This window comes from Camellia sinensis, chromosome 13, assembly GCF_055761805.1.
Source record: "Camellia sinensis isolate YWXY chromosome 13, ASM5576180v1, whole genome shotgun sequence".
In the NCBI taxonomy this organism is placed as follows: domain Eukaryota; kingdom Viridiplantae; phylum Streptophyta; class Magnoliopsida; order Ericales; family Theaceae; genus Camellia; species Camellia sinensis.
Window position 1 is genome coordinate 122,901,337 of NC_138973.1, and position 15,377 is coordinate 122,916,713.

Genomic DNA, 15,377 nt, shown 5'->3' on the forward strand with positions numbered 1-15,377 from the left:
CTCTGCCTCTTTGTGTGTTTCTCTTTGTATTGGTTTCATCAGATCAGCCACAAATTTGGAGCGTTATTTACAGATTTCAATTTACAGGTAATTTAGATTCCATCACTTTTGGCATTGTTCGCACAATCATCTTTGTTTGTTTGCTGAGAAAAACAGAGGAATGAAAAGTAAAATACATTTGGAATCTTATAAATGGTTATTTTCACGTTGAATTTGATTCTTGGAAAATATAAAGAAAAAAGGCAAACGGTTAAATTCTTGAGATTTCTTGTTCCCTTGGTTCACAATGAATGAAAATGAGAAAATTTTAAGATGTAAACCTCCTGTTTTCTTTTGTTTACTTAGGAACCAAACGGAGCATTGAATTCTGGTCTTGTTTGATTTCTTGAATGAATGATGCTATAAATTTTTTATTTTATTTTATTTATTTTTTGTATTATAGCGTTTCTAATGGCTCAGATCATGTTCTATCTAGCTTCCTTCAATGTTTGATTCATTTTTTGGTTTTGGTACTGATGAGATAATTGTAAGATGATTTAATGATCCTGAATTTTCAAATTAGTGATTTGTTTGATTTATCTCACCCTTTTCTTGGAATTCTACCCATATGGGCAATACCATGTCTAAATGAATTATTAGTTCAAAACCCAATTTTCATAGCCAAACATTGAATTACGTGTTATGTTGGATTACTAATCCAATACCAAGATCATGGAAGATGATCCTCTCTAGCTAGCACTTTCTTCATTCGACAAATGTGGTCTTTGGATCAACTGTTAGATGATGACTGGATAAAGAAAGTGTTGAAGGCAATATGAATCTCAAGATCATATCGACCCAAACAATAAATCACCATTTTATGTAACTGGGGAGAAATTGTCCTCCTTGTAGAAATATATTCTTGTTATTCAGCTGACGTGGATTGTTCAGTTGTCCATGCTCTGGCTTGGCTTTCTTGATCATACTATCATCAAGAAATGATCAATAAATATCTCGTCCACATGATTTGTATTAATAAGCTAATACAGTGGTTTTTCCTTTAATGCTTGAGTTGACAGAAAAATGAAAATGATTTTCAATTGATTGAAAGTGATATGAATTTTGTACAGTTGTACTCATCAATGAAAACCATAAAAACCGTTGCATTTGGCATAATCATTACTAGAAAGAATGTCTATATTATTTATGATAGTTGTTGAATTGTTGCAATGGCATGTAGTCTGATTTTAATTTTTTTTTTTCTAGACATTTTCTTTCCCTTTTTTCTCCTTAATTGTTTACCAAGAATTTCCCTTTTTAAGTAAAATTGTAATTTTCAAACGATATATGTATACATATATCTTCTGCAAGCTCACATAGGTGATAGCCCAAACAAAGTTCTCTTCTCTTTTTTATTTCATGAAAATATATACCAACCAATTTCTTCAATTCCATTGGAACAAACTAGCAAGCTATTGTCGGAGTGCATTTTCAGTAGTGTTAAACCATCTTGTTAATTTTGATCCCAATCAATTAAATAAACAAAATTAAGCCTCAAGTCCATTTCATCGGATCAGAAGATGGAAAGGTGAAGCCTCGCTTGGTGGCTCACTTTCTCAGATCAACCTCCTTAGGAAGACGGACAGTTGAGACCTCGCTTAGGTTTCACTTTTGCTAATTTAGACAACTAGAATTAGTGGGAATATGTTTGATGTTGTGACTAGGATTTTAAATATCAGCTGTATTAGGATTTTTAACTTCTGATACTGATCTGATAAATAAGTTTGATATTATTTGATATTTAATTGTACAGCCAAAACTAATATCTCAATACTATTATTTAAAACTATAATTGTAATGCCAGATAACAAGACAATTTTTGCAAATTTATCATTTATGGCTGTACATGTATTCAATTTTTATTTCACTTTGGCCTTCTTGATAGTAAAGCCAACCAAGTCATTTAAAATGATCTCAACTACAGGGAATGGTACTTCTGACAATGTCAGTGTCAATTAAATTTTGGAAACCAACATGCACAAATGGGGTATGCAAGGCCTCATCATCCCAAACAGCATTCTTCTACTCAGCTCTTTACATCATAGCAGTTGGTGCTGGTGGAACAAAACCCAACATCTCCACCTTTGGTGCAGACCAGTTTGATGACATCAACCCCCATGAGAAGAAGCTCAAGGTCTCTTTCTTCAATTGGTGGACGTTCAGCTCCTTCATTGGTGGACTCGTAGCCACCCTTGGGCTTGTCTACATTCAAGAGAACTTGGGTTGGGGTTTAGGGTATGGTGTCCCTACAGTAGGACTCATTGTGTCCTTATTCATATTCTACATTGGTGTTCCTACTTATAGGCACAAGGTTAGGAAGACAGAGCCCAGGTGAAGACATGGTTAGAGTCATTGTCAATGCATTTGCCAACAGGAGGGTCAAGGTCCCCAGCCAACCATCTGAGCTTCATGAGTTTGGGTTGCAACATTACATCAATTGCAGGAAGAGGAAGGTCCACCACACCCCTAATTTTAGGTTAGTTCTTCTTCTTCTACTATTTCTGGCTAGTACTCTTTTTTTCTTTCATTGTTAATCTAATTGGGATGGATTTGCTTTCTTATGATATTTTGTGCATTCACTTCTCTTTATTAATGTTGCTTTTGCATTCTATACTTCGTGTTTCATTAATAAAGAATTTTCTTTTGCCAATAAGAAAAAATAAACCATTAAACTAGATGTTTCATAAGCACACACTAGAGTCTCATCTAAATCAAGAACCACCTGTGTGCAGAGTTGCATGAATCAGACTTGAAATATATTCAGTAGTGAGAAACTATAACACAACAGCGAAACATTATAGTAGCAGCAGCAGTAGACTAGTACTAGTAGTACAGTAGTACTAATACTATTAAAGCAAAAGGTAAATAACACCTTTATCCTACTTCCACATCTTCCCTTCGCTTACTCACTAAATTGAATGTGGTTTGCTCTATAGTTCATGATCCTTATTTTTCTTTTTCTTTTTTCTCAATGAAATTGGGCAATTGCATCTCCACTTTTGTCCAATCAATCCTAATGATTAATCAGGCAGTCATTTACATTGATAGTAACATTTTACTCCATGTTGGGAGCTAGCTTACCGAGGCAAATTACCAATTCTTTATGAACACACAACAAGATAAAACATTGAGCAGGAAGGAGCAGTTAAAAGGCCCTTCTTATGTGAGTCTTTAGATTTCATCTGAGTTTTTAGATTTCAAATATGCTCATTTTATCAGCAACTGTTTTCTTCCTTCTGTACCATGAAAGCAAGACCAACCTTCTACCAGTTGTCTTCAATTTAATAAACATTCATAGAGTTAGAAAACACTAACTGCAGCAAAACATCAACAAAGTCATGCAAATAGAGACACATTTGAGAGTAACAACTAACATTCATTTGTCCTCTCCTCGGGGTGCCCTTTAATTGTCAATTCCTCCAAGGCACAAAACCAGACAAAATTACTTGAGAATTAAATGTCATCCAAGTTAGTCTCAGCTCTTTAGTCACTAGAAAAACAACTATAGTCTTTGAACTTTATGCAAAGCACTCGTCTGAATCTCCAACAAATCAGCAATAATAGAGGACTTGCATTCGATCTATGCCTCAATGTAGACTGAACTCTCTGTATCTAAATAAAGCTAAGATCTATGCTGTAACGCCCTCAAAATAATAACAATAAACCCATCAGATAAAACATGCATTTACATTTAAACTAACTGCATTCCTTTCATTCATTAGAATTCCAAGACATAAGTATTACGTGTTAACCTCATAACAAAATGCCCTACGGGCTTACAGCTTTCCAAGTTAACACTTGGTTACAACAAAGAGTTCTAACTCGTTTACACATTAAGCCCTTGGCATGAAATTACATGTAATACATCAAAAGTAAAACGACAAAACTATGCCCGCCACTAGCCTCCCAGCTATGTCCTTGGAGGTGGCATGCTTCCTGCACCTGAAAATGATATTCCCATATAGGGTGAGCCACAGCCCAGTAGAAATACACTAAACCAACCATGGACAATGACTAAAACATTAGCAATTGATAGTTGGTCAACACTGATACAATCACATAAATTACATATTTATGACAACGACTTACAAGTCCCAATTACTCTTCATTTTCCCTTTTTCAACAGATAAGCATGCTAGCACTATCATCATTTCCACAGATATGTATAAAAACTATATCTCACATTCAGATAAGCATAAAAGCTATATCCACATTCTCAACAGATATGTATATCAACAATATCCACAGATAAGCATACAAGCTGTATCCACACTCTACAACAGATATGTATATCAACAATATCCACAGATAAGCATACAAGCTGTATCCACACTTCACAAAGATAAGCATATGAGCTCTATCTTCACTTCTCTAGACAAGCATATGAGCTCTGTCTACGGAGTTCATCCCCTATCTCCTCCCAATACCTATCCGGTTTAGAGGTACATCCCCTATCTTCCCCTAAACCGCGGAGTACATCCCCTATCTCCTCCTCTACACATAACGTATATAAACACATTGGTTCTATATACAATCACACAGTACACACAATTAATGTATTCTATCAACCGTCAAGTTCCATGACACATTCCATTGATTAGTTCCCGTTTACCTAATCATCATGCATTGTCTACAACAATCTCGACTATCCTTCACCGATAGCCCAAAGCAGTTATTTCTAAAACAGAAAATAAATGCACAAATGGATATTCAATCAACATTTCATTTCCTCATTTCTCACCAATTAATTATCCCAATTAATTAAACAATGTAATTAGGCCATTTTCCATAATTACCATTTCAACCCTTAGGTCCCATTTTCATCAATGATTCAACAATCATTCCACTTTTCTATGCCAAACATGCATCTAGGTTTATTATGAATAAAACCCCAACTTTTGTAAAATTACACAAAAGCCCCAAACTTTCACAAAATTACCAAACCAAGCCCAACATCTCAAAATACCAAAATTTAAAGACAAAACCCATAGAGAGGAGTAGGTTATCCCTACCTCAAATTCGGAGTCCCAAAGGAGAAGACGACAAAACCCAACGTGCTCCAAAATCCGAGATTTTCAGATTAAAATGAAGCCCTCGACGATCAAAAACTTTTTTGTAAAGGCCAAAGGTGAGCAAATCACTCCTACTAGATCAAAACCTAGAGAGAAGGTAGAGTCTAGAGTGAGAGGCTCAACAATGGTGATTTTGCAAAAGTAAGAGAGAGAAGAGAAAGTGAAAAAGTGATTTGGAAAGTCACAACTTCGGGTCTTTAACCCAGGTCTCCGCTCGAGCGTAAAACACCCCGCTCGAGCGGCCACTCACAGACTTACGCTCGAGCGGCCAACCTCCCGCTCGAGCGCAGAATGCACTCGCTCAGCACTTTTGCAGAAACAGACCTACGCTCGAGCTGCCAAACCTACGCTCGAGCGTACAACACTGCACAACAAATACTGGATGGATGTATTATCCGCTCGAGCGCCAACACCTCCGCTCGAGCGTACAGGCCAAAAATCTGGGCAACTAGTTTTGGTTTCTAAACTCAACCAACCTGTAACCAACCCGCCCAACACATCCTATAACTCAAATACAAAGCAAGAAAGGATGTAAACAAGATAATAAACAACTACCAACATCCACGGACACATGTCCGGATCACTATACAACAAGGGTAAACCCGGGATCGCTATAACCTCCCCCCCTTAAAGAATTTCGTCCCCGAAATTAAGCACAAGTTTACAAAAACAAGTGTTCTTTCATTTTAAACAATGTTACACTTGAACATTCAACAATTCGACCCATTACCGGTTATTCCATCCCTTTAACAAGAGACATATCACAATATGTAAACAACATATGTACTCCCGACATGCATCAACATTATGCATTATCTTTCCAATTCCAACAATATATATTCAACATATACAATGTTACATTCAACTGCCATATGAGGCAAGTTCCCAAAACATATTTCCAATAAACCAAAACATTCTCAATGTTTCACAACTTAAGACATATATAAAAGCTCTTAAGTTCAACAAAATACAAAATTTAACTACAAGATCACATATCAACAAACAAGTCCGGATATTTCTCTCGGACTTCCAACTCACGTTCCCAAGTGGCTTCCTTCACTCCGTGATGTTTCCACAAGACTTTCACCAAAGGAATGGTCTTGCCACGCAAGACCTGATCCCGCCTATCCAAGACCCGTACCGGTCTCTCCTCATACGAGGCATCCTCATCTACCTCTAAATCAGTCCAATCCAACACATGTGATGGATCTGGCTCATACTTCCGAAGCATACTCACATGAAACACGTCATGCACTCCGGACAACTGCGGTGGTAAGGCTAATCGATAAGCAACCTCACCAATCCTCTCAAGGATCTCAAAAGGACCAATAAACCGAGGGGATAACTTCCCACTCTTCCCAAACCTCATCAGGCCTCGTCTAGGTGATATCTTCAGAAAGACATGATCACCTACCTCAAACGCCAAAGGCCTCATCCTACGGTCAGCATAAGATTTCTGCCGACTCTGGGCTGTAACAAGCCTCCTACGGATAAGCTCAACTTTCTCCGTCGTCTCCCTAACCAACTCCGGACCCAACAAAGGTGCATCACCCACCTCGGCCCAACAAACTGGAGACCTACACGGTCGGCCATACAAGGCCTCAAACGGTGCCATACCGATGCTAGACTGAAAACTGTTGTTGTAGGCAAACTCTACCAATGGCAAGTGCCTCTCCCACGTCCCACTGAAGTCCAGGACACAACCCCGAAGCATATCCTCGAGGATCTGAATAGTACGTTCGGACTGCCCGTCAGTCTGAGGATGATAAGCCGTACTAAAGGTCAACTTAGTGCCTAAGGCACTCTGCAAACTCTGCCACAACCTAGCAGTAAAACGAGGATCTCTATCTGAGACGATCGTCACTGGGACCCCGTGCAATCTCACTACGTCCCGAATATACAAATCGGCAAGATGATCCACCGAATCTCTCACGCGCATAGGAATGAAGTGCGCTGACTTAGTCAACCGGTCTACAACCACCCAAATAGCATCACTACCCCGTTGAGTCCTCGGAAGACCTACAACGAAGTCCATAGTGACATGCTCCCACTTCCACTCGGCAATAGGCAAGGGTTGCAACAAACCCGCTGGCCTCTGATGCTCGGCCTTCACTTGCTGGCAAGTAAGGCACTTCGATACGAAAACAGCCACATCTCTTTTCATACCCCGCCACCAAAACTGGCGACCCAAATCCTGATACATCTTAGTACCTCCCGGATGCACCGCAAGGCGCGAATGATGAAACTCTCGGAGTACTTCCTCTCGGCAAGACTCCGGTACAAACAAACGGTCTCGGTATCTCACACTCAGGTCGGGATACACCGTCAAACCCTTCTCAACTTTCCCACTGGAGATCTTCTCTCGGAGGGATTCTACCTCAAGGTCACCTCTCTGTGCCTCTAACACTCTAATCACAAGTGTAGGCTGCGCAACAACAGAAAACAAGGCCGCAGCCTCGACAGATTCGCCCAGTAGCAAATCAAACTCGCCCAGTGCTCTCAACATCTCCCATTTCCGGATGGCTATACAAGCTACATCACTAATGGTTTTCCTACTAAGGGCATCGGCCACAACATTGGCCTTTCCCGGATGATAATGCAACTCAAAATCATAATCCTCGATAAACTCCATCCATCTCCTCTGCCTCAAATTCAAGTCTCTCTGTGTAAACAGATACTTCAAACTCTTATGATCCGAGAATACCTCGAACCTCTCACCATAAAGGTAGTGCCTCCAGATTTTCAAGGCAAAGATCACAGCTGCTAACTCTAGGTCGTGTGTGGGGTAATTCTTCTCGTGTATTTTCAACTGACGTGAGCCATAAGCTACCACTTTCCCCTCCTGCATCAACACACAACCCAAACCCTCTCGTGAGGCATCACAATAAACCGCATAACCCAACCCTCTCTCCGGAATAATCAACACCGGAGCGGTGGTCAATCTAACTTTCAGCTCTTGAAACGACTTTTCACAAGTCTCACTCCACACAAACTTGACTCCCTTCCGAGTCAGCCTAGTCAACGGTGACGCTAACCTGGAGAAATCTTTCACAAACCGACGGTAATACCCAGCTAATCCCAGAAAACTGCGGATCTCAAACACACTCTTAGGCTGTGCCCAATCTTGCACTGCCTCAACCTTGGATGTATCAACAGACACCCCTTCCCCGGATACCACGTGGCCTAAGAATTTGACTTCCCCCAGCCAGAACTCACACTTCCCAAACTTGGCATACAGCCTATGGGCTCTAAGTAACTCAAGCACCACTCTCAAGTGTGCCTCGTGCTCCTCCTCAGAAGACGAATAGATAAGGATGTCGTCCACGAAAACAACCACAAATCGGTCTAAGAACTCCCAGAAAATCCGGTTCATCAAGGCCATAAAGACTGCCGGTGCATTGGTAAGCCCAAATGGCATCACCAGAAACTCATAATGGCCATACCGCGTACGGAATGCCGTCTTAGGAATATCTTCCTCCCTGACCCTCAACTGATGGTAACCCGATCTCAAGTCTATCTTAGAGAAACAACGGGAACCCTTCAACTGGTCAAACAAATCATCTATACGGGGCATAGGGTACTTATTCTTAACCGTAGCCCGATTCAACTTCCGGTAGTCTATACACAATCTCAAGGCACCATCTTTCTTTTTAACAAAGAGTGCCGGTGCGCCCCACGGTGAAACACTAGGGCGAACAAAACCCTTATCGAGCAATTCCTGGAGCTGAACTTTCAACTCAACCAACTCTGCTGGAGCAAAACGGTAAGGTGCCATAGAAATCGGCGCCGTACCAGGCACTAAATCTATAGAGAACTCTATCTCTCGGTGAGGTGGCAAACTAACAAGATCTTCGGGAAAGACATCCGAATACTCACAAACCACCCTTGGCAATATAACCTGGGTCTCACCACTCTCACCACTCTCAAAGCTGGCAAGTAGACTACTAAGCTCACTTCGCCCTCGCGAATCATACCCCGGTGGCAAAACACTACCAACCCGGTCTCCCAAGAAATGGAACCACTCCCCGCTCAAGGTACACAATGTAACCCTCTGGCGGTAGCAATCAATAACAGCCCGGTATGACGATAACCAGTCCATACCCAAAATAACATCAAAACCCTTCATGGGCATGACAACAAACGGAAAAGGAAGCCTATAGTCGGCGACCTCTATATCACATCCTCTAACACCCTGTTTCAGAATCAACTCACCACCCAAAGGCGATACCACACAAATAGGAGATGCTAACTGTGCTAACTCCAATTCCAAAACAGATGCAAATGCAGCAGATACAAAAGAATGAGATGCACCCGTGTCTATCAACACATTAGCAACTGAGTTGCAAAACAGAAATGTACCTCTCACTACTGATGGAGCCGGTACTAAATCCTGCGCGGTAACAGCATACACGCGCCCCATAGGCCCCTGGTCTACCTGCTCACCTCTCGGAGCAAAAGACTGCTGCACAGACTGGGATGACGAAACTCCCGGATTGGCCCTCGAGGCCTGCACAGACTGAGCTGGCTGAAAACCCTGCGTCTGCCTAGAACCAGACGCTCCCGAAGTGGCACTCAACTATGGGCAAAACCTCTTCATGTGCCCAGGTTGTCCACACTGATAACAAGTCAAGAGCTGGCCCCTGCCCAAACTCTGACTCTGTGGTCTAGCTGTAGAAGAAGCAGCTTTCTGACCCCCACCCTTCTGCGGGCAAACAGAAACCTTGTGACCCAGCTGGCCACACTTGTAACAAGTGAATTCCCCCTGACTGCCTCTCCCCGAGCCTACACTCGGCACTGGAAAGGTCGATCTAGAGACTGCACCCTGAGACTGCTGAGGGTTATAACCCTTCTGTCTCCTGCCATCACCCTGACTATCCTGGCTCCTCTTGGAGCCTCTCTGACCCTCATCCTCCTCCTGCATCATAAGCTCCATATGAGCTGCAGCATCAACTAGGTGTCTATACTCTCGAATATAAGACCCACCAATTCTCAACTTGAGGCCCCGCCTCAACTTCCGCTCAAACTCATAGCAACGGCGTTCCTCAGACGCCACCAGTTCAGGTGCAAACCTAGACAGACTGGTAAAAGTAGCCTCAAACTCGGCCACTGACAAGCCCTGCTGATTAAGCCGGCTAAACTGATCCCTCAGCTTCTCCCTAGCTGTTGCTGATAAAAACCTCTCCTGAAAAGCATTCACAAACGCCTCCCAAGTACCACCAACACGAGCTTTCTCGTACTTCCACCATTGACCCGCATCTCCCTTCAGTTGGAAGGATGCCAAGGTCACTTTCAGTGCTCCGTCCTCGATGCCAAGCATCTCAAACGTCTTCGTTGTCTGTTCGAGCCATTCATCTGCCTTAAGCGGCTCTTTAGGATCCCCCATAAACTCGTCTGGATTACACCGAAAGAACTCCCTCTTCAAGAAGGAAGGCCCTGTCTCAGCTGCCTGATTCCCAGCTCTAAGAATACCCAAAGCTCCCGCTATCTCTCTGGCCAAGGCACCCATAGCCTGCTGACCTACTGGCTCGGCCACATTGGCCTGCCCAACTCCCTCCTGCACTGCCGGAATCTCACCCGGTAACGGTACTTCCTGCCTCGCAGGTCTACCACGCCTAGCACCTCTTCCTCGTCCTGACATCCTAATAAAGGCAACACAGAACATTAGCACATTCATAAATGTGCCGAAACTAAACACTCACGTCCTAATACATGGACAACTGTAATTCACTCCACATAAGCACATAAACACATAAGCACTTACGAATTTCATTTCCGGATAATGATAGTCCCGAGACGTTACTAGAGTTCCGGTTAGAAATAGCATTGATCAAGTGCCTTTCCAACAAGACTCCCAGAAACTCAAGGGTCCAATCAACATCCTAGAAATTAAATCCCATACCCACATAGTCACATAAGCATGTTAGCATTTAAGCACATAGCATATGATACTACATCTAAGTCTCTATCAAGCGAGAGAAACCCATTGTGATACTAATCACTTCCCATGTACCCAAAGTATTCGAACCCGGTACGCTCTGATACCAAGTTGTAACGCCCTCAAAATAATAACAATAAACCCATCAGATAAAACATGCATTTACATTTAAACTAACTGCATTCCTTTCATTCATTAGAATTCCAAGACATAAGTATTACGTGTTAACCTCATAACAAAATGCCCTACGGGCTTACAGCTTTCCAAGTTAACACTTGGTTACAACAAAGAGTTCTAACTCGTTTACACATTAAGCCCTTGGCATGAAATTACATGTAATACATCAAAAGTAAAACGACAAAACTATGCCCGCCACTAGCCTCCCAGCTATGTCCTTGGAGGTGGCATGCTTCCTGCACCTGAAAATGATATTCCCATATAGGGTGAGCCACAGCCCAGTAGAAATACACTAAACCAACCATGGACAATGACTAAAACATTAGCAATTGATAGTTGGTCAACACTGATACAATCACATAAATTACATATTTATGACAACGACTTACAAGTCCCAATTACTCTTCATTTTCCCTTTTTCAACAGATAAGCATGCTAGCACTATCATCATTTCCACAGATATGTATAAAAACTATATCTCACATTCAGATAAGCATAAAAGCTATATCCACATTCTCAACAGATATGTATATCAACAATATCCACAGATAAGCATACAAGCTGTATCCACACTCTACAACAGATATGTATATCAACAATATCCACAGATAAGCATACAAGCTGTATCCACACTTCACAAAGATAAGCATATGAGCTCTATCTTCACTTCTCTAGACAAGCATATGAGCTCTGTCTACGGAGTTCATCCCCTATCTCCTCCCAATACCTATCCGGTTTAGAGGTACATCCCCTATCTTCCCCTAAACCGCGGAGTACATCCCCTATCTCCTCCTCTACACATAACGTATATAAACACATTGGTTCTATATATAATCACACAGTACACACAATTAATGTATTCTATCAACCGTCAAGTTCCATGACACATTCCATTGATTAGTTCCCGTTTACCTAATCATCATGCATTGTCTACAACAATCTCGACTATCCTTCACCGATAGCCCAAAGCAGTTATTTCTAAAACAGAAAATAAATGCACAAATGGATATTCAATCAACATTTCATTTCCTCATTTCTCACCAATTAATTATCCCAATTAATTAAACAATGTAATTAGGCCATTTTCCATAATTACCATTTCAACCCTTAGGTCCCATTTTCATCAATGATTCAACAATCATTCCACTTTTCTATGCCAAACATGCATCTAGGTTTATTATGAATAAAACCCCAACTTTTGTAAAATTACACAAAAGCCCCAAACTTTCACAAAATTACCAAACCAAGCCCAACATCTCAAAATACCAAAATTTAAAGACAAAACCCATAGAGAGGAGTAGGTTATCCCTACCTCAAATTCGGAGTCCCAAAGGAGAAGACGACAAAACCCAACGTGCTCCAAAATCCGAGATTTTCAGATTAAAATGAAGCCCTCGACGATCAACAACTTTTTTGTAAAGGCCAAAGGTGAGCAAATCACTCCTACTAGATCAAAACCTAGAGAGAAGGTAGAGTCTAGAGTGAGAGGCTCAACAATGGTGATTTTGGAAAAGTAAGAGAGAGAAGAGAAAGTGAAAAAGTGATTTGGAAAGTCACAACTTCGGGTCTTTAACCCAGGTCTCCGCTCGAGCGTAAAACACCCCGCTCGAGCGGCCACTCACAGACTTACGCTCGAGCGGCCAACCTCCCGCTCGAGCGCAGAATGCACTCGCTCAGCACTTTTGCAGAAACAGACCTACGCTCGAGCGTACAACACTGCACAACAAATACTGGATGGATGTATTATCCGCTCGAGCGCCAACACCTCCGCTCGAGCGTACAGGCCAAAAATCTGGGCAACTAGTTTTGGTTTCTAAACTCAACCAACCTGTAACCAACCCGCCCAACACATCCTATAACTCAAATACAAAGCAAGAAAGGATGTAAACAAGATAATAAACAACTACCAACATCCACGGACACATGTCCGGATCACTATACAACAAGGGTAAACCCGGGATCGCTATATATGCCTCAATGTTGAATAAGTTGTAATTCAATTCAGTCAATCACCCCAAATATATATATATATATATATTTCCTCAAGAAAGGATAGGCTTAATATCAACAATGATTGCACTTAAATAATATAATTATTTATTTGCTCAAAATCTTGTTTTTATGTAACCTATGCATAATACATGTAATTGAGCTTTACTTCTATCCTTCTGTATTTGACTTGGATAGTTGAAGCTCTCTCAAAATTCTCTGAAGCAGACTGTTTGTTGGTGATTTTTCTCATGGAGATATATCTGTATCTAGAATCTGGATACAGCCAAGACAACAATTTAAGTTGAATTTACTCTTTGATGTGGTCAAACAGAATTTCTATTGATAATTAGCATATTCATGCAGCACAAAAAATTTATGGTGGTAGAGTAAAGAATCTTGATCGAAGATTGTAGTATTAGGTAAATTTGAAATTGGCAACAATTGCATTAACAGCTAAGAAGCGTGGACACGGACACAATTTAAATATCTATTTTAGAAAAGTTGAATTCTGTCTCTGTATGTGTCTGAAAGATGTGCTTTATATATGAATTCTAGGATGGATATCTTCTTTAAGAGATTTGGGTGTTTTCTTTTTTTAGTTCTTTCAGCAGTTCTTTTAGTGCACTCTCTTATTATTTATGTTTCTTTCTGAATTCTTGCCGTTCCTCTAATAGCTATTTTGGCTCAGATTTCTTGCTGTAGAAGCATTAAATTTTCATTTGATCTAATTCCAGGGATAATTGTGACTTCTTGCGGTTGTAAATAGCTTAATATTATCATTAATGTACCTTTGTTTGGTTGTTTTTCTGTTGATACAGTTTCTGATTAGATGTTTATTCACTTGAGCAGGAATGGTGATGATGATTCAGTAGCTAAAATGAAGGCCGCTGAAGATGCCCTGCAAGAAAAGGAGAAGGTAATATTTTTTTGGGTCTACTACCTGCTATAAGTTGTAGCATTATTTGATTATTTGAATAATTTTTTCGTCCATAAGATAGGACATCTGCAGGGGCAAAGATTAGCCTTAAATTTTTTTTATTTTTTATTTCATTTCTCTGAGTTTTCAACTTTATCATATTGCATGTATTTGTTCGGATAGATTTGATGTTTCCGCATGCATTCTGTTGGCTTATAAGTTGACTGTGATTTCCAGCAAAAACCTTCATTCGAGCTCTCTGGGAAGCTTGCTTCGGAAACTAACAGAGTTAGAGGTGATAATCTAATTGCCTTCATTTTAGGATAATGAATTTCATTTTGTTATTCACTTGGCTGAAGGGGGCACTCTTAAATAGAGCTGTGAACATGTTGATTTGTTGGTGTAAATAAATGTTATACTGCATTTTGATGATTAAGGGGTGATCTCCTGCTTTCCATCATTTTGAATATGGCTACCTGAATATTGAGATATATCTTTTTGATTTTCTCAATCTGTTGCTTTGCTTGTATTACCACATGCTTTTCCTAGCTTATGACCTCAGTAAATTTCCATGGCAGTGACTGACACGTACTCACATATAGTCCTTCGAACATAGTTATTAATGTGTTGCATCGGAGTGGGCTGGTCCTTTCTAAAAGTTTTCCACAAAATTTAGAAAGCTATTTTGTAATATTTTTTTCAATATTTTGTCTTGGGAAGAAAATTTTCAAATATTGCTCTAAGTGAATATATTACATTTATGAAAGTTGCTGTTTAATTCTATCACCACTTTATGAGCAATGAATTTGTAACTTAATCATGTGATCTTATGTGGTTTGGACTATGCTATGATTTGTTAAACATGTTAGTAACGTTTCAAAATAACTCCATTATTGGTTTTTGGTTGGGCAGCCCTTCTCCCCCTAACCTTTCTATTCTTGTAGATTCACATCGTACCTACAATGTCAATTGAAACAGATTGAATTGCTCAAATGGGGATTTGGAGCATCTGTTGTTAGAAGTGATGGTCACATGAGCTTGCATTGGTTTTTATTTTTAATTTTGTTTTCAAACTTAGTTTATTTATTATTTTAATAAACATCAATTATTAATTCTTAATAATTGTTTACGACAGGTATTTTTTTTCAAGCATATAAAATTAGCACAACTTTAAAAATAAAAAAAATAAAAATAAAGGCTATGGCGGCGTTTTTTGAACGTCACTCTATCCCTACCCCAACGGTTA

The 15,377-nt window shown here is 40.3% G+C and overlaps 1 protein-coding gene across 1 annotated transcript; it reads left to right on the forward strand.

The window, feature by feature from the left end:
- On the forward strand, positions 1–14,977 carry LOC145805994 (protein NRT1/ PTR FAMILY 5.1-like). Its single transcript, XM_082901596.1, has 6 exons — positions 1–87; positions 1,964–2,090; positions 2,168–2,199; positions 2,316–2,515; positions 14,065–14,131; positions 14,369–14,977. Exons 2-6 carry the CDS (start codon positions 1,967–1,969, stop codon positions 14,456–14,458), a joined length of 513 nt encoding a protein of 170 aa, XP_082757722.1. The 5' UTR covers positions 1–87; positions 1,964–1,966; the 3' UTR covers positions 14,459–14,977.
- Positions 14,978–15,377: the final 400 nt, after the last annotated feature.